The sequence below is a fragment of the Ambystoma mexicanum genome, chromosome 6p, assembly GCF_040938575.1.
Source record: "Ambystoma mexicanum isolate Mex_15411 chromosome 6p, UKY_AmexF1_1, whole genome shotgun sequence".
In the NCBI taxonomy this organism is placed as follows: Eukaryota; Metazoa; Chordata; class Amphibia; order Caudata; family Ambystomatidae; genus Ambystoma; species Ambystoma mexicanum.
The window spans coordinates 1,462,463,561-1,462,484,532 of record NC_090935.1 but is presented as its reverse complement, the minus strand read 5'-3'; the positions used below and the strand labels follow the sequence as shown (position 1 = coordinate 1,462,484,532).

Sequence of the window (20,972 nt, the reverse complement as noted above, 5' to 3'; positions counted from 1 at the left end):
ACTGACCACTTGCCTGAGACCACTGTTTCGCCAACCATTCCTGCATGGGACGCATGCGCAGACGCGCGTGGGGGACCAGGTAAATGCATGACGCCATCATGCCCAGTAACCGCATTGCTTTGCGTACCGTTATTTGTTGACCTGACTGATAATGTGGAATTTGCAGTAGTATATTCCGAATTCTCTCTTCCGAGGGGAAGGTCAACCCTTTCTGAGTATCTAGGAGTGCTCCTAGGAACTGTTTTGAGGTGCTTGGCACCAGACTTGACTTCTTCTCGTTGATAGAGAAGCCTAACTCGTGGAGGAGGTCGATAGTCCTCTGAATGTTTGACCTGGAAATTCTTGGGGTTTCCCCCGTTATGAGCCAGTCGTCCAGATAAGGGTACACTGGGATTGCCTCCCTGCGTAGGTGTGCAGCTGCCACCGCCAGTACCTTGGTGAATACCCTTGGTGCTGAAGCTATCCCGAAGGGCAGTACCTTGAATTGGTAGTGGCGACTGTCCACTTTGAAGCGCAAGTATTTTTTGTGCGCCGGGAGCATGGAAATATGAAAATAAGCATCTTTCATATCCAAGGTTGCCATGTAGTCCCCCTGTTTTAGGAGGGGGATTACCTCTTGTAGCGTGGTCATACGGAATTTTTGGGGCTTGACATACTTGTTGGCAGGCCGTAGGTCCAATACTGGGCGCATTGTCAAATCTTTCTTTGGCACAAGGAAGTAAGTTGAATAGATACCCTTGTTTACCTGGTGTCCTGGGACGAGTTCTATCGCGTCCTTTTCTAGCAGAATGGCGATCTCCTCGAGAAGGATCTTCTGATGTTCTAAGGAGTGTATTCTTTGTCGTGGAGGGTGGTTCCGGGGACACTGCAGTAATTCTATACAATATCCTGTGGACACTGTTGACAGCACCCATCTGTCTGAGGTGATCCCTTCCCAAGCCTGGGTGAAGTTGGAAATGCGTCCCCCTACTGGGGTTGTGTGAGAAGGGACCCTGAACTGAGCGTCACTGCTTTGGCGGAGGCGTGCCACCTCCCTTGTTGGGGCTGCCTCTGCCTCTTCCACGACCTCTCTTGTTACCCTTGCTGTAACTTTGGGTAGACTGCTGGTTGTTGTTCCATTGTGTACCCTGTCCTTGGGCATAGTTGCCTCTGTGAATTTTGGCCGCGTGGGCGACGAAAATTACTGTTCCCCCTCTGGTTCGGGGGTTTGTTGGTAAGCTGGCCAAGGGATTTGAGAGTCTCGTACTCGTCCTTGGCATTCTTAAGTGCGTCTTCGACCGCTTTCCCAAACAATAGATCTGGTTCCACCGGCTTGTCTATTAATGAAGCCTGTGTTTCTGTTTTGAACCCCGACTGCCGTAACCACGCATGTCTCTTGATAACAGTACCTTCTGCTATCAATCTTCCTGCGTTGTCTGCAGCGTCGAAAGTTGCTTTTAATATGCAACCAGACATGGCTCTCCCTTCTGCCGAGATCCGAGCCAACTGGCCCTTTAACGGTTCAGGAGCAGAGGCTATGAGCGCCGCGACCTCTTCCCATTGATGGCAGTTGTAACTTGCCAACAGGGTGGTGGAGTTTGCAATCCTTGCTTGGTAGGCGGACGTTGAGGCTACCTTCCTGCCAAACCCGTACAGTCTTTTGCTCTCCTTGTCGGGAGGAGCTTCTGACGACGATAAGGGTGTCCCAGCCCTCTTCCGAGTGTTGGTAACCACTAGGGAGTCTGGTTTAAGATGACCTCTTATATAAAGAGGGTCAGACTGGGCTGCCCGAAAAAGTTTTTCGACTCTGGGGTTGACGGCTCTGGTGAGGTTAGGATTCACCAGGGATGGATCTATTCTACGTTGGATGGATTTAAGGATAGGGATGGTCTGAGCGACCGGCCTCCTCTCTCCCACCAACTCTTCTGCAAAGTCCCTTTCCTCCTGTACACCGTGGGTGTCGATGTGAAAATGTTCTGCTGCGCGAGCAAGAACTTCATTAAGGAGGGGTTGGTTATCAACTGGCGAGTCGGTAACTGGGGCTTCGCTCTCTACCGGGGAATCTACTCTGTAAATTTCCTGCTCATCTTCTACCTCCTCCAGGTCCTCATCCTCCGCATAGTATTCAGACCCGGTTCGTTCCTCCATAATTGAAAACTCCTGGTCCCCTTCAGGGAAAGGTTGTCCTTGGTATCTGGGGTGTGGAGTAGAGTATGGAGTAGAGTAAGGCTGCACCTCGAAGGGGTCAGGTCTTTCGACCCGGGCCTTTTTACTTAGGGGGATAGGATCAGAGGAGCCTGAGGGTGTGGCCCCTTGTGGGTCATACGAAAGGAAATGTTCTGGGTTTTTGTCATAAAAATCCGCTAAGGAAGACATCCTTGACATGACCCTGTCTATGTCCTCACTGGACCATTCTTTGGAACAGGGTATGACTTTAGTAGGCAACTTAGAGGACTTATCAAGGGTACCCTTGCTGGATGTTGATGTCCCAGTAGATTTATGTTTATCTGTCTGCTTGGGGTGGAAGGATGGTCTTACAGGAGTGGAAGGCTGAGCTTTCCGCTGTTTCCCTCCCTCCCCGTGCGTGGAAAAATGTTTTCCCTGCCCCTTGGAGGCCCCAGAGACTTTCGACGCCTGGCGCCGAGGGTCGGGAGAGGTATCTTGTTTCGAGCGTGGGGCCTCGCTGGTGTTAACTGCGCTCTCGGTCTCTTGGAGCGCGGCCTGGGGGTGGAAGTCGTCTTCGTCTTCCGACGATCGAACTTCCGTTAATCTAGGGAGCGAGGCACTCTAGGCAAGAGTGGATGATTGCCTTGCGTCATGAGGCGATCTCGATCGAGAGCGCCCAGAGGACACCGAGTCGGACCGTTCTATCCGTGCCTCTTTCCGAGAAGTCGACGTCGTCGAGGTTCGGTTGGACTTAGTGTGCTTAGTGTGTGTAGGTGTAGCGCTTGCGTCGCCGGGGGTCTTCCCCATAGCCGCCCTGCCGGACAACCTTCCGAGGTCGGGGACCTGCGCTCGGCAGTCTTTCGACGCCGTAATGCCCTCGCCGTCCGAAAGTACGGCGTCGCTGCCATCGCTGAAGGCGCCCTCCGCTGCCATGGCTGCCTGCCTGGCGTGGTGGGCCCAACGCTTTGTCGAACGGTCCTTAAGTGTTTTAGGTTTAAACCTACTACACGCTCTGCAGTTCGCTTCGGGGTGGTCCCTCGGCAAGCAGAGATTGCACGTGGCGTGCCTGTCGACCCAAGGGTATTTGCAGTTGCACTTGGGGCAGAATTGGAAAGGGGTACCCTCCATACGCACCTTGAGGCAGCGGGCTGGTAAGTGTAGGAAATATATAAGGTGTACCTATATACCAAGAGTGAAGAGTATGTACCACCCCCCACTCTCCCTACTTGCAGGGCCGAGGCCAGCGGCCTACTAGGCCCGGGCCGAGGCCAGCGGCCTTCCGAGGCCCAGATCCGTCGTGCAGCAGCCGACGGTCGATGTCTTCTCCAGCCGTCGTCGAGTGTCGATGGTCGACGTTGGGGTGGGGAAGGATGTCAATAAATAATTGTAAATTGCAATAATTAGCAAAAATATGGCTAAGGCCAGGGGACTCCGCAAGATGCTTCCGACCAGTATGGCGGAAAAAAACAATCTGAGGATCCCAGACGCGTGAGGGATCTTGGGTACAGTGGACGTCACACTAGGGATAGTATTACTGGCACGCCTGTGTCGACGCCCATTTTCGAGTTTCGAAAAACAAACTGTAATACTCCGCAGCTTCCACTAGATGTCGGCCTATGCACAGCATGTGATCTAAGCAGATTCCACAAGCCTCAGAAATATTATGCGCATCCATGTCAGTTACATTTGTACAGTAGTATATATTGTTATGCGTATCCATGTCAGTTATATTGCCCTTGCCACAGGTTTCTGTATCCCAATACCAGTGCTCTTCAACAACCGGCAACTCATTCCCAGATAACCCTCAATATATTGTTAAAAGGCAGCCCATTCTAGGATGGCCTTGGTCTCCTGTATTCTTTCCCCAAGTAAATTAGTTCTGGTTGCAATGATACCCCAACCTTCAATAAATAAACTACAGCTACAATGCCAAGAGTGCAATCTGCACCTTCCAAAACACTGCTCTGTCATAATTACAAAGCATCTCTCCCCTCCCACCACTCCTCCCCCAATAAAACTGCACACTGCGTTCGTTTCCTGTGGTACTCAGAATCTAGTGCAAAAAGCTCTCACCCATTTGTCTATGGTCTCATACCTCAATTTATTGAAACGCTTCCACAGATACGTACGCCAGGTACAAAACTCCAATCTACTGAAATCTTTAAATTTGCTCTGCGTACTAAACAGTAGATATGAATGGGGAGCTAAAGGGGTGGGGCGGGGGTGGGTGGTGCTGGGGGAGGGGCAAGGGTTTGCCACTGTTTCTCCTACATAGGGTAGAAGTCTGTTCACAAACAATATCAGAATTATAAAACAAAAGAAATGTATGCATCCAATAATGAAGACATAATAAATATTAATTGTCAATAGATTGGGCAAACCGGAATATTCATAACCTTTATACTGCAGCATTACTGCTATGTTTAAAATAGTTCGAGACAAGAGAACATCAATTGCATGAATCACTTTTTTAATACATACCCATCTGTCAGAATGGCATATTTATATTTCATCCCAAGTTCCTTTTGCCTCATCCAGTCAACCACGTTTTGGAGAACCTGAGGAAAGGAGTCTGCTGCATCTACAATATCCTGCAAACAAATAGAACCTATGAAGCAAAATAACTATTACTGTTCACAAGAGCCTTAAACAACATAGTCAAGCAATACAAAAGTAAGAGCTCATTGAAATGTATCTAACAAAGCCCCAATTACAGACAAAGGATCTATGCAGCTGTATTTATCCTAAGTGAGAAAAGGTCATTACCCCAGTAGCAATTCTAGTACTCAATGCAATTTGCTGCAATCTAAACACATTTTGCAGTAGTATGAAAACTGAAACCACACCATTTCTAAACAGGCAGAGGACGCATAACGTCTATGATGTTTGCCTGCAATCAACCTTATAGTTTGATTACATAAACCCGATAAGTAGTATCACTACAGTGTATAGCTCTACCAGAAAAGGTGGGTAGGTAAAAGGTAACAGAGCAGCTTAAGGCCAAGAGGATCGGATTTCATAAAGGAACTCAAACCTACAAAATAATCTGCCAAACATTTTACACAAACCATGTGTTGCTGTGAAATAGTTCCCATTTTGAGACACATTAGGAGGTCACCAGGCAAGCATGCATGACTATTTGAAATCGGTTTAAGGGGGTTTCTCCACAAAGATTTAGGCCCCGAACTCTGCATTGGTTGTTACATGAAAACCGCATAGCAGATGCTCACAAAGCAAGAGAACCTCCATGCGAACAAAAGTGCATCTCTGAGGCAACGTCCTGGTAAGTTGCTGTCCTGTTGATTAACCCAGGTTTTCCCCGATGGGTCTTACTTTCAGGAAAAATACGCAAATACCATTGTTGCCCCCTATGGACGCTAAATCCCTTTAGGGTCTGGGTACACCATGGACACATTTTTAATATGCAAATTAACTTGCATACCTGGCTGTCATGTCACAACGTATGGAGAGTCTTGTACCAGTTTTAAAGAGTGGTTGGTTTTTCTGTACTCCAAGGAGGAGTTTATCAACTATTCCTTTGTAAAATCTACTCAAAAGCCTGAATCACATATAACCTGGAATGGTGATGGTTCTGCTAGCCTTGGAGTTAAAATTGTCCAATGATGAGAGACACAGTCTCACACTTCACCAACTCGCCCCACATGGAGTTCCCCACTCTGCGTCCACCTTCTATATCCACCAAAGGCATAAGACCACTATTTGACCCCATAAAAACACACAAATCCTACCACATATATCTTTCCTAGAGAACATCCCCCCCACACCTACCACTTATAGGCATATACTCTCCCTCCACTCAAACCAACAGGGGGACACTCTACTGGATACATTGTCCATTTTGGAATCACAAGATCTGGATTCTAATGCCAGTTTACCCAATGGACACCAGTATGAAGGGCTTTATTGAATCAGAAAGACAAAGTGGAGAAGGGCTATGATCCAGTAGATAATCTGCAAATGTGGAAACCAGAAAATATGTATTCTAATGCCCGTTTCACCAGTTGACCAAAGCTGTACTGCAGTGTCATCATCCATTGCTAAGGGAACCAACATCAGTAAAAAACTAAATAAGTAAAACGATTGGACAGAAAAGGAGAAGGCAGACGCAGCCAGTTCTACATGATTTTCACCTGCGTCTTAATAGAATAAGAATTATCGCCATGAATATATAGGTGGTCATTATAATGGGGGTTTGCTAAATATTTGACAATTATTACTTGCCGAAACTGTTCACAATTAACTCAGGGCTTGCCCCACTCGCACGATTAGATCTTGGGCAAATCAAAAATCAGCCATCATGGCATATAAAAGTACTGGTGTCGGACACCTCAAGATACGTAGGATATGGAGCGGTGGTGAACCCATTCCTAGGGTTACTAGTTTCGAATACCTGGGAATCGCTTTACCAAGAATTGGCGAGGGTTGGGCAATGTTTATAAACAATGTATGAGGATGAGACAGGATCTTGGGGGCTTGTCCCACTTTCAGCATAATTGTGTGGGGCATCCAATCAAACTAATCCTCGAAAAGTATAGGGCACAAACTAAAACTGCTACTAACTACGGGGCTGCGCTGTGGGGCATGGAGAAGATTTCAAATATTGAAAATGTTAAGAACTCTTTTCTTAAAACTTCTCGCAGTCTTCCCCAAACCATGGTACACATTTGGAACTGGGGTGCCCTCACATTGCTGAAGAGTGGTGACTGGCCCCCGTTTTGCATTAGCTGGCATTATGGTCAAATCAGAAAGCCACTCTCTCACATAAGATCATAAGAGCATTGGTGAGAAGTCCAGTTGTAAAGAAGATCCTGTGGCTTATATACATCCAGAAATGTGACTGTTAAACTGTGTTAACCTCATCTGCCCCCCCAACCTTTGACCCTGTGTGCTCAAGGACATACAACCAAATGTTTAAATCCATTCTTGTGTTATAGAGGGAGTCCTCTGCCCTGGGCATTTCTGCAAATAGAAGGCACAACATTGTTTTAACAACTGCAGATGCCATTCAGCCGTACTTGCTCCACAGTGACAAACCCACAGACCGTTGGGCCCCGACTCGAGCCCGATTTGACTGCCTATGGTTAGGGGCTGGAACAAAAAGCTGGTCTCATAATGTACAACCTACAGCCTGCCCTTGATGCCGGTGGAGGACCTTTTACACTTTGTGTTGTATTGCCCATATTATACATTATTTGTTATTTATTTGCTCTGCTTTATTTATATGTCACACGTACATTCTTGTAATTTACTGTATATACATCTTTGATTCCTTGACTATACATGTCTACAGCTTCGTAACCGTAGCTGTACCTCCATGTTTAATCTGTAACCTAAGTTGGACAACCCTCTTCCTGCCTTCGCGCCCGAATACCCCTGCGTCTGGTGCGCAATACAAATAAAAACAAACAAACAAACGTACAGATTTAAGACGGAAAACACTTTTGCCACTTCTCAGGTCTGCTGGCATGTCTTCAGCTAGGCCTGCTCTATGTTATTTGCTCTCCGCTGCCACGATGTCAGTGGCTTGGGGCTCGGTGGACTATCTGGGAAGGGCCTGGCACCGGAGAACTAAATTTATCTCTCAAAACTCGACCGAACATTGAAAAATCTAACGAACAATTTGGACGTCTCTTGATGGATACTAATTGAAATACACACATGCACTTTTTTATCTCTTTTTATATGCAATGTTTGTAAGTTTATATTTTGGATTTTTAAAATGTAGAATTGAACTTTGTATTGGCTTTTGTATCTTTATGTTGTATTTGCGGTTTATGGACAATTTGTTTCCGAATAAACTTATTATTGATTGATTATAACATTTTTGAGTGGTTAGAAAAAAGTGAACACAAGTCTAGAGCAAAATATTACACCAGGAACATTAGTAAGAAGGTGTGGTTAATTAGCTAAATTACAGACTACAGAACTAGAAGATCTTGAATATATAATTCTGGCAGTAGTTATCTACAAAAAGCTAAATACATTAAGGCTTTTAATAGTTTTTGTATGCCAGTTGTCAAGCACAATTTACGAACAGGACGCACCCTCATTTGAGAAATTATGCACAAAATGTCTGGCTCATTTTGAATGTGAAGGATCATTTGATGTCCCTTTCATTGATATCTTTGAGGCGACACCTTTGTATACTCCGAATATGGGGAATAAATACCACAGATTCAGATCCAAATTTCACCACTTGGCAATTAATGTTTGATCTTGTGCAGAGATCCTTCCCAACTAATCCGGTTTTCCGATCAGCCATGTGTGGGAAATGTGGGACTGTTGAATACCAGTTTGAAGCCTGAAATTAGAGTAAAACCACAGTGAGATAATTGAGTACATGTGAGGGCCAAATGGCTTACTTTGGAACCAGAAGTTATGAATCTTAATCACAGCCCCTCTACTTTGGCAAAAAGGTTTGATCTTGGGCAAACCCTTTTCTTTATGGGCTACATGTACTACACCCAACACTTTCTTCATTTATTTTTCACCACACAATCAAAAAGGTCCACTGTGCACTTTGTTGGATGGAGACTGCCTCCCTTTCACCATCAGCTGCTGTCCTGGAGCAGGGATGGGCACATGCAGAGTGAGTTCAGTCATTAGAATTTGTGCCATCTAATTTACTTGATTAAACTCATGTGAAATTAGATTTTCCCCTGACAGCAGACCTGTGCCCATTAGAAAACTTGAATCCATGGGTTGACAAGCATGAACATTTCCCACAATGTGTGAAGGTTCCCTGGCTGGGTTATTTTACCCGCACACCAGATTCCACTAGTAATGGAGACCTGCCTTTGGAAGGCCACTTAAAAGCTTACCAGAAATTCATGAAGCCCCTTACGTGTAGGCATGAACCAAATGTTTAGGTTTAAGTGGAATTCATGTACCACTTTGGAAAGGAAGTAATGGTCCATTCTAAGAACCACCTTGTCCTTGTGAAAAGAAAAAAAAAGAAAGGGTTGTGTAGTGGAGGGCCTGCAGTTCATTGATCTTATGTGGCGAGATGACAGCCACCAGGAAACAATTTTAATTTGATGTCAGCAAATGTCACAGGCTTAAACGGTTTGTGAGTGAAAGAACTATATTAAGATCCCAAAAAGGGTGTGGAGATTGCAAATGCGGCATTTATTTAAACCATTAAAGCGTAAAGAGAGGTGAAGCAGAATATATGGATCCTGAGGAGCAATAGGCAGTGATAGCCAAGAGATCGGTCATACAGGAGACAAATGTGATTCTTGACTTGGCGAGAACTGAGGAGTGAAAGGAGAGACCAGAGAACAGGTGAATGTTAGTCTGCCTACTGAGCCCCAGTAGCAGAGCCTGGTCCAGTCGCAGGAATGAATAGAATCATTTCTGGCTGACTTCAGGATATTCAGATTGTTTCGAAAGATCAAGTCAATTGTACATCAGGCGCTCAGGTGCTAGGCAGCTAAAGTCATGGTTTTAGGAAGGTTGTAACCGGGCCAAATATCTATCCCATAAGGTGGGCGCAGGTATCCCTCAGCCTGGGGCGGACTGCCTACCAAGGTTAGTACCATAGCCAGTCCTTCCCCAGAAGTGGGTTGTGGGAGTTGAGCAGGCCCTAGATACCGCCCTTTCAACCAGTCCTGCACAGTACCATTCTGGAAGTATCCTTTTTCAGGGCTGGTCACACCTTCAGCAAGGACACCAGCAGCAGGAGACACTCCGCGAAAGAGAACAATGTTTGCATACAAGAAGCTGAAGGAGCCACGCAGCAGCAGGGCTACAGTACACTGCTATAAGATAACACAACGTGCTGGAGCGCAGGGCACTCTTCTACAACCCACACACTAATTACAAGTTCACACCAGCAGAATGCCAGCCAAAGCCTGGCCACAGAGCGCCAGGTGAGACGAAGACTAATGTGGACAAAACACAGGTAAGCCACGTGGCAGCACCTTCCCAATTCTGGCACGCCGGACGCTGGGGATCCGCACTGGAGCCTGGTCATTGCTTGTGAGGCGACGCCATAGCACACAGTGGAACTGTGGTTTCATGGATAGGAGCAGGTCTTACAAGCCTTTGTCATCTTTTCCTGTCCAACGCCTACCCGGGGAAAGAAAAATCAGCAGTTGGCTTGAAGAAACAGGTGAGGAAGTGAGCCAATGGAGGGGATAAAAAGGGACGGCAAGAAACAGAACCGTGTGGACTATTTGGGTGAGGTCAATGGAGTAACAGGAGGACCAAAACACCGGCTCGAGGAAGGCCGTAGCAGAGGAGCATGGAGGACATCTATTGAAGTAGTGTGCAAGGTGAGCTATTGGTTTGTGGAAGAGTGGTACTGACTATGAGTGTGCACGAGAAGTGTGCAAGTGTTCTTAATATGGGGAGAGTAGGGAGTGGAAGGAAGGCAAGTGAAGGAATGATAGGAGAATGACTGTGGGAGAAGGTGTAGGTGGAATTTGAGGGAGGTAGCCGAGTAGTGGTGGTGGTGGTGTGGAGAGAGGGGTTGCAGCAGGGTGTAGACATACAGTAAAGAGAGCAGTAGGGAATAAGATCGGAGGGTGGAGGAGATTAAAATGAAGACCATGGGATAGGATACACTAGGATGTGGTAGAGAGTAAAGATGGTGGGAGGAATGGAAAGAGGAGCGAAGTGTAGAACGAGAAAGGGAGAGGGACAGTAAGATACAATGAGATTAGTTGAGCGTGAATGGAGCAGAGAAAGAGGAGCTAGTTTCTGGAAGGCACAGCTAATACAACTGAAATCCTTGTGAGGATGGTAGAATAGGGATTGCCTACGTTGTTCCCAGAGGGAAACTAGATAAATCAGGCATTTGCCTTTTGCCCATCACCACCAGCCAGATGAGCATTAGACAGAAGAGGCTACTGATCTCTAGTGACCATCCTGGGACAGAGTTGCCTGGGTTAGGGAGGTTATTCCCATCTCTAGATTAAATAGAGAGGGACAGCCCTTAGAACCCCCTGATATTTGAAGAAATACAAAACCATTGAACTGTCTCCAAGAGCTGGTGCGTTCTTGAGGCCATCTAGAAACGTGTCAGTAGTGGGATTCTCTAAACCCTAACAAAGAGGTCAGCCACAGCCAAATGAAATGCTGGGGTTAGTTGGCCTGACAAAAGGCAGACCAAATTCCTACCAGACCCACTCTAAGGGCCACTGGATGTGACCTATAGGGAGACAAGGAGGTAGTCATTGCACCACAAAGCAAGGCCTTAGACAACACAAGATTGAAGTTGGAAGTGCCAGAAGAAGTCTATGGGCAGAAAGCGCCAAAATCATGACTGGACCACAAACATTCCATGGATGTCGGCATCAGAGTCATCAATGAGAACTACAGGAGGGGAGGGTCAAGGTGGTGCTCTTCAAAGTAGGGAAATGTCACATTTTAAAACCTGGCCAACCCTTTGCTCAACTGGTCTGAGAAAAAAAAAAGTTGCTACATTAAAGTAAAAGACCTAGATATGACCAAAAGAGCAGTCGCCAGTTTTGGAGAAATTACAAAGGCCAACAAGACTGCAGGTTCCCCCCCCGTAGCCTCCAGACCGGCATCAGTTCATTTTGCAGAAGCCCAGAGAACGGATTGGCTTCTGGGACTGGCCTGTAAGAATGTAGTATGCGAAGCAGAGAGCCAAACTCTGAAGATTACCCATTTCATTAGATAGGAAATGGCTCCTGTACAGAACCAATGTGTGGCCTCGGGGCGGAGAGATACCAGCCAAAAGCAACTCTTTGTCCCGAAACAATTCTGAAGGCAGTAATTTAATTGTCTCACTCCAACCTTCTGACTGGACAGCTAGGACTAGAGCAAAAACTAAAGTCTCTCCTCATCCACTTCTATTGGCCCGGGATGTAGGTCTAGAATGCACATTTTTGTGCGACCCGTCATACTTATCAGAAAACCTCACAAGTTGACATGCCAAGAGTTCCCCTCCAGCCACTCTAAATCATAGAGGTCCCATATTCCAAATAGGCCTGAACATAGTGGAGCCACCGGAGCCTTAACCAACCAAGAACAAGTATATATTGGTTCGGGATTATGCCACTCGATACATAGAAGCCATTCTCGACCACACAACCTAACACGACCAGGGCAACACTCATGGTGCCAGTAACATACTTTGTACCCTTCCCAACAGAAATCCTTAGTGACAAAGGAAGCATCATGTAAACATTGATGGGGGAGACGTAGGATCTCATGAATATAAGGGACTTTGAGAAAGTATGTTCATCACCCTCAAACACTCAAAATATAAGGGAATTATATGGGAAAAGGTCCAGAAGCAGGTTAAGGAACATCTACAAGAGGATTAGCGCTATCAGCAGAAGGGCTATAACAAACACATGACTAGTTCCTTCCAGATGAGAGAAACTACTTACTAGATGGCATGGGCCATACGGAATCGAACAGCAATTCAGAACATCCAATACTATATGAAGATAACCGAAGTGAGAATCTGCTACAAGCTCAGGCTGAGTAATCTGGTCAAGTTGCTAGGGAGATAGCCTGATATGTTCTCCCCCAGGCTAGGAAAAGTGAAAGGGGCAGTACATCCTATCGTAAGCCCCAACTCAAAGAAGTCATCTAGTTAAAAGAAGCACACAAGAGGGTCATCCAACAACATGGCAACTCTTACACAGGGCGATGCAAACACAAGGAGAGGGTAGACTGATATCTAGAATCTACAAAGAAATGCTAGCGAACACAGCGGGTAGACTAGTAACCCCCCCCCCCCCCCCCAAGTAAAGGTGGGAGGCGGCGCTTGGGGGCCCTATTGCAGAAGAGGATTGGGCATACATACTATGGCAGCCCGAGGGTTTCCCTCAACTCCAGGTAAAAACTGATTGATTTTAACTTTGTTTACCAAGTGTACCATACTCCAGCCAGCCTCCACAGACAACGCCTGTCCATATCAGAGGCATGCAAGAGGTGTGGTAGTACCCCAGCAGGCTTTCGCCACCTCGCTTGGGAATGTCCGACAGTAGGTCGTTTCAGGACAGAAGTACTGCACACAGCTTCATGAATCATTGGAGAACAACTGGGGCAGAGTCCACTCGTAGCACTACTAGGATGCACCAAAAACCTACAACCTACTGTAAGGAGACTGGCTGGGCTACTGTTGGTGCTGGCACATGGGAGGGTGGCTATAACTTGGGGAAGAGGTTGCCCCCCCCCCCCCACTGCACGGCTGTGGCTCCAGGACGTTGCGTACTGCCACGACATGGAGACAACATTCATTAGAACTCTGCCCCTCCATGCACGTCCTCCAGATGTCTGGGGACCTTATAGTCACCATCTGCTGACAACTTCGACCTGATAAACAGCTGGAAAATGGATTGAATCAATCAACTTTTTTGAGCAATTTACAAAATGCGCTACAACTGTCCTGCTCATAAAAGATGCTGCTCAGGGATTATGGAGGGCAGGGGGAGGATCAGACACCACGTTGTGTATTTTTGCGTTTTTCTGTTACTGTTGAAAATTCAAAAATAAAGTTAAAAAAAACTTCAAAAAAAAAAAAAAAAAAGGTCATCCTAGAAGACCTAAAAAAAAAAATATGCTGGACCCACCATAATAGAAAGAGTAGACCGTCAATGATCCTCCCCCATTGTGCTGGTCCCCAAGCTCGACAACAGTTATTTATTTTAAGGGACTGAATTAAATCTCCAATTGTGACGCCTACCCCTATGCAGCGAATAGATGAGCCGGTCGAGATACTGGGCCCTGCAAAATACATTTCCACAATGGCCCCAACAAAAGGGTACTGGCAAGTCCCTCTCAATGGTGAGGCAAAGAGTAAGACTGCCTCCTCTACCACACATGTCCTCTTCCAAATTCTGTCTACACCCTGGGAAGACCACATAAAGCACTTTACTGATGTCCAATTATTCAGTAAGATAGGGACTCATGGCAAATCTTGCAAAATTCCACATATGAAGATCATCCAACTATCTGAGCTTTCAGGTGGGAAACTGTCCGGTATTACCCAAAACAGAGGCCGTCCAGAGTACAAGGCAATCCTTCATTCTCTTGAGATTGGTGGTTACAGGAAGTTCATCCCAAAACTCTGGGTTGGCTGCACCCTCCACCCAGTACGAATAGGCCAACCAAAGCTCATCCCAAACCTGTGCAAAGAGACAATGGGCTCAAATAGCCTTTGACAATTTGAAAAACAGCCTATGTAAAGTCCCGACCTAAGCATGCCCGACTTCACACAGGAATTCATATTACAGATGCCTCCTTGGAGGTCTGTGAGCAACGCAAACTCAAATACACAAGGGAGAAGAGAAACCAATCTTGTATATATGCTGAATGCCATTTCCTAGGGAGAACTACCTGGTGGTGGAGCTGGAGTGCCTGGCTAGCTAGTGGGCTGTACATAGTCTAATGTACTATCTAACCGGAAAGAAATTCAAGCTTATACCCAGTCGTGCTCAATTAGTGTGGATGGCCTGGAATGAAGACAGCAACCCTCAAATCTTAAGAGGGTTCCTGGCCCGCCAACCATATTCCTATGTCGTGGAACAAAGGTCCCGAGAATAAAAAGGGTGTGTGGCTTATAATGATTTTCTCATTGTTCACTATCGAACACCAGGTCGGGAGACAGAACAGCTGGCAGTTGGCCAGGGAAACCAGGTGCAGAAGTGAGTCCATGGCAGACGGGGAGGGGGAGGAAATAAAAGGGGAGGGCAGGAAACAGGAAGAGGTAGATTCTTCAGGTGAGGGGAAGGGCGGAGCAGGAGGACCAAGACACCAGCTGGAGAAAGGACACGCAGAGGAGCGTGGAGATTAATCCGGAGCATGCAAGGGGACGTATTGGTTGGTGAGAGAGCATAGTATGGAAGTTTGAGTGACAGGGTAGGTGGCTGATCCTAAAATCTTCCAGAGCTTGACATTGTTGTTACTCTAAATAAACTTTCATAGTAGTTGATCCCAATTTCAATTAAATATGACGCAAGCTATAATTAATGCAAGATGGCGCTCTTACCGGATGTTATATTTGCAGTTGGCAGTTTCATTAACGATGCTTGGGTCAGGAGAAGCAAATATCTGAAAGCCTGAACTTTCCCAGTCTATGCAAAATGTGCATTTATATTTATTATGTGGGGAGAAACATTGTTTTACCCGAATATAAATGCTTGTGCTTTTATGGGTGTCTACTCGAAATAAAGCGGATTTTGATTCGTGTGAAATGACTGGAAGGAATTAAAGGAGTGTGTGGGAGAAGATGGGAAATTTAGTGTTTTGTGACGGGAGTGTAGGAGAGAGCAATAGTGGTATGAAGATGGAAGTAGTAGTAGTGGCGCAGAGATGGGTGTAGTAGTGTGGGGAGGAGGGCAGTAGGTGAGAGGCAGGGAGAGTAGTAATAGGGTTTAGAGGGAAGAAGCAGAGGAGAGACTAGTGGGAGTAAAATCAGAGGGTGGAGGGGAGTAGTAAGAGGACCATCAGCGGGACAGATGAGGGAGTGGAATGGTGAGAGGGAAGATGTTGGAAGGGGTAGGAAGGGAGGAGGGAAGTGTAGAAGGAGAAAGGGAGAGTAGTAGTAAAGCGTGCAAGGAGAAGAGCAAGGGGGTCAGAGTCAGTAGAGTAACTTTGCAGAAAATGTTGGGTGGGGGGGACACGACATCTGAAGGAAAGGGGCAGTGTTTAGGAAGAGCAGAGTGGCTGTGTGGGATGACACTTAACCACTAGTCCACACAAGTCACTTGCCGACGCTGTTATATAAGTTTAATAAGACTTGCATAAAAGACACCCCTGTCTTATGAAAATGATAGCAATGCTGTGCCTTTAGAGTTCAATGTATTGTAGAAATTCAGCTATACACAACAACAACAAAAAAAAAGTCCTGTATAGCTGAATTTCTACTTCCATTCAGCTTAACAGGACATGTTTCCAGATAGGTGGAGGTGGGCAGTGTGGTCAGTTGCTTAGTCTCCGAATGTCACTCAGAATTCCGGTCACAAGCATAAGTTTTGGAACAAAAGCATTTTAAACAGGATTAATTTTCATCAACATAACATCGCTTAACGTAGTGATTCCAATTGCAAGAACTTTTTGACAATCTACAAGCGAATTGCTGTGCCGAGGGCTTTGAAGTAGTAATGCCCGATGACGTCCCTCCAACCCAGCACTTTAAGGCAGAGAAGAGCACCCTCTTGCTGACCGATGTCTAAGGAGAGATTGCTCTTTTGGCAACTTTCCCTCCATAGTTTATATGGACCCCCAGTCTGTTTGCTTTGTTCTGTAACCTGTTCTTACTTTTTTCAGCTTCACTTCCCCTGCATTTTGCCCTTTTTGTTATGGGGAAACTGATCCAGTCTTCAGACTAACAATACTGGAAAACGTGTTTTCCTTTTAACTTTTACATGTTTTAAACGTTTTAACATTGCACACAGCATCTTACAATGCAGTGCAGAGGGGATCGGACAAGTTAGTGACACATTCAAGGAATTTATTCTAAATCAAAGCGTCAAAAGGCCCAACTTGCCCCATTTCTATGAGGGAAGTCCCGACCTAACAAAATAAAAGCTACGGGTGTATGTTAAAGTCCAAAAGTAAAAGTCCTTCATCCGAATCATAACCAGATAACTGGCTCTGCCACTTTAGAAAAATCAAACAAAAGAATAGAGACTGGGACACAGCCTCTGGGGGAGACTTCTGCCTGATCCAACATTAGGATTTTATGATTGTTCAACATTCTTCAAAGCTCTTGTAACATAGTAGGATACCCTTCCCCGTCTATCTAGTGGTGGGTCTCACTCTTCCCCATTTTAACAAAGAAAGGGGTCTTTGGTTGTGAACATTTCCAATCCTCCAGAATTTCTTGGAAACAAAAGAAAAAAATAATGTATTTCAGTTCCACCTGGGACTCTCCAAAGTTGCGAGATCCTCAGACCAGTTACTTTTCTTTCACCCAAGTTATTTTACATAGGGCGGCTGTCCACCCTGGTTAGTCAAAGTTCAAAATAACTTCTGTGGGCTGCGTAGCTCTAATTCAAAGTGTTTATATCTTTTTTCTCCTTCCTTTCAAAAGGTATTTGGACAACCAGATTTTCTCAGGCTCCCTTAACCTTGATAGTTTTCTCCAGCCATTGTTCACAACGTTCATACTCTCAATCCCCCTCTCGTAGGGTGTTTGCACACTGGTTTCTCAGGCTCCCATAACCTTCACAGCTTTTCCAGGTGTTACAATGTTTGTACTATATTCTTGTTGGGTTTCTCAGGCTCCTGTAACCTCGTCAGTTCACTCCAGTGGTACTTGGCTCGGTAGCTACAGTCCGACGTGTGAGGAGCTTGGGGACCCCGAGCTGCCGGTAAACACCACAGCTTTGTGGTTACTCCACCAGATTAGATGATTGTGTTTGTCTCTCCTCCGACCTCAACTTCCTAGTCGGGTAGAATGCCAGCGTTCGAGCTAGCGCTTCACTTGTCGTCCTTGCTGCCACAGGCTCCACGGATCTGCCCATCCAGGACGTCTATTCTGCAGATGCTCTCCTCTGCGTAGCGACTCCCCTCGCTCGTTAGGAGTCTTCTTTTCAAAGTTCCTCGTACTTGTATACATGTTGTCACAAACAAAAAGGGTGTGTCCTTTGACTGATGTTCAGGTGAGATCCAGCATTACCTGAAGCCAAATAGGTAAGAGGAATGCCACTATTTAGTGAATTCAAAATAGAAGTAACAGTCTTTTTAGTTCCAAAGTAGGAAGATAGCATGTTCCGGGAAGGGAGTTCCTTATCAGAGTAAGAGTCACTCCCAGTGAGGCCACACATGCCCAGACCACTGGGAGGGGTAGGGAGGGAGCTCTTGCTGAGCGGGCTCATCTCCCTAGCCTCAATGGGAGGTGTGTGTGTGTGTGTGTCTTCTCTCTCCCCCCCCACACCCCTCCGGGGGAGCTAGGTGGTGCCAGAGAGTCTAGGTGAGTGGCATAAGTGAAACGAATAGTTGTCCCTGATTGGACAACTACTCACCATTTCAATGCTACACATCCTAACCAATGGTGAGCTTGGACTTGCTTCCATGCTGCATTTTGGATAAGAGGACTCCTGCAGCCATTTCTTCAGATCAGTTTTGGCGACGATAATCCCTCAGACCAACAGCCGACTGAAGATCCGAAGAAGACTCCTGAGGATGCCTGGCATCCCTTCCTGCATCTGACCCGGTGAAGCACTGTTGACTACCTGATCTCTGAAAACCCTGCAGTGTTTCAGCCCTGTGACTAGTGGGACCAACTAATCTCAACGTCTTCAAAGATCCAGCCATTCTGAGCCTTCGGAAGTGTCCCAGGACCAACCCATGGACTGACCAACTCTCGTGGGCTACCTTGCCTTAAGTGTCACCATACTGTGGTTGAACCTGGAACTTCGGTGGTCGTCAGCTTGTGGTACAAGTCCCGTTCCCTGCAAATATTAGCGTCCCAGCCTCAAGGGGTCCTCTCCTAGAGCTGCTTCTTCAACAGCGACTGGGAGGACACCTACCGACGTCTGTGTGCATTTGCTGACCCCGGAACTCACCTTCCAGTGTCCTTAAGAGGCCTGCATTGGTGAATCTTGAATTTCTTCATTGCCAGGGTGTGGCATCTTTCATTTGGACCGGACCAGAAGAATCCTTGCACCCATAGCTCCTGGGTACCTCCTCGTCGAACCTGGATAGTACCATCTGAAAGATAAGAACACATTTTACTTACCTATTACCTTTGTTGCCTATTTTCTTTCGAACAATCACGAACACAAGTAATTTACTGGCAACAGATACATTCTGGGGAGAAGCACAGTGGCTACTGTGACATTTGGGCATAACGCCCCACTCTTCTTAGGGACTGCTGAAGTTAGGGAAACTCATTTGTGACTTGGTTCCATCTTTACTGCATTTATTTACATACCTCTTTTAGTGTTCAAGTCATTTTTTAATGCATTTTAAGAACCTATGGTGAATGTAAATATGTTTATTAATGAGTATTGTGCGATAGTATCACCTGCTAGTTTCATTTTTTAGTGTGTGTTTAAGGCCTAAATATACATTATATTTCTATACATTCCTCTCTAAATTGAAATAGTGTGCATCACTGTGGACTCATTGTGGACCCCTGACCAGATTCACTCATGAGAAAAGCCTTAACTGCTCTCGGCGTTTACCTCGATTGAGGCTAACCTCTCAGTTTCCTGTTCACTATAACTAGGGTGGCCGCCTAAAATCTATCCACCGGGCCAGATTCCAGAAATCCATCTTAACAATGACCTCATAATTAATGTCATGACAGACATTGACAAAGAAAGATATGGTCGGTCTGCCCCTTAAGCCACAAGCACCTCTTGTATACAAACACAAACATTCATACCTTTTCACCCATTCACACCAGAGTATGACCTTCGGCAACTCATACGCGCAGCTAGAAGCCACAACATAACATTATCACACTTCACTCTCCAAGCACTGGCTGCGCACCCAGAACATACAAACAAAATGCATTTACACACATAGGCACCTCACACCCATACACACCATTCGCATGCACTGTGCACACAACATGCATATTTATATACATACACAAACATTACAGACACACATTTTCAAAGAGACTGTACCTGCGTTTTTCAGTGCCGACCCAGAGATGCTCGGTCATACTTGGCCTGCTCCCCCTAGTTCCTCTGTGTGTGCGCTTTCCATGCAGACATAATTCAGAGCTTCCTGGTTCCTGTTCCACAAGTGCTACTGCGCACCCAGAGAGCGACATGCTCCACAAACATCAGGCATGCTGCAGCCCAGCAGAAGTTAGCTGCAGTGGGCCCCACCACCACCCAGTCCAGCACCCTGACTTCTGACTTTAGTCAGACCAACCGAGTTGAGAGCAGAAGCGCAGGGCCCAAACAGGATGGGGCGGCACCAGGGGCCGCGACTGGGAGCCTGGGCACTGGGCCCCAACCCCTCCACCCAGATATTAAATTAAGCTGATACATTGGTGTGCCACCAAAGTTGGGGGTGGGACACAAACACCCTTATCCCACCCCTTAAAATGTCACCCATGGTCAGAGCTCCCGATACAACCAAAGTCACTGCTGCGACAGTAAGCCATCACCAGTCAGATAGGCATTAGACAGGAGAGTCACTGATCTCATGACCAGAGATGTCATGGTTAGAGAGGGAACACTCATCTCTAGATTAGATAGACGGATGGCCCTTAAAGACCCTCTACCCCCCCCCACCCCCAACATTTGAAGAAATAACCCTTGGACTATCTCAGAGATGGTGTTTTTGAGCCGGTGATGGGGTTAAAGAATGGGACCTTCAATATTAGACAAGAGATCTGAGTGGGTATAGGCACTATCAAGAGATCTAGCATGACGAAGGCCTTGAACTGATTGTGCCACATTGTTGCAATTACAGTCATGTAGCAATCTGCGCTGTGCCTTAATTTGGATCACCTTCGCAACCAGGAAATGCAGGAAGCTGAATGAGAGTGCGTAATGGAACCTGGCTTCCCCACACCCTTCCCTGGTGGTGCGCTCCAGACATGTCCTTTTCTGATATGCAAAGATGTTCACACTCAGCCAGTTCTACTGTCGGAAGAGGTCTCTCAGAGCAAAGTTCAATTTTTGGGGCCAACATGTGTCTGCTTAAGGAGTCACTCCAATGTGGACAGCCTGGTACACTCCTATTGTACCATCTCAAAATACCCCTATGAGAGAGGGAAAAGGTACAAATAGCACCAATGAGTGTTCCTGTCTGTTTTGTATTAATAGCAGAGCATTTTCAGAAATATAACAATGATCAGAGATCTCTATATTTGATAAGTATGTGAGTCAAGGGATGTATGTGTGAATCAG

General features: G+C 46.3%; 1 protein-coding gene across 3 annotated transcripts in view; it reads right to left on the bottom strand.

Moving 5' to 3' along the window:
• The window catches only part of ERI1 (exoribonuclease 1), a 190,772-nt gene that overhangs the window by 48,113 nt on the left and 121,687 nt on the right, over positions 1-20,972 (bottom strand). For all 3 annotated transcript variants that reach the window (XM_069626267.1, XM_069626266.1, XM_069626268.1), the window contains one exon: positions 4,627-4,736. In XM_069626267.1, coding sequence (XP_069482368.1) covers positions 4,627-4,736 — 110 coding nt within the window. The remainder of the gene's footprint in view (positions 1-4,626; positions 4,737-20,972) is intronic.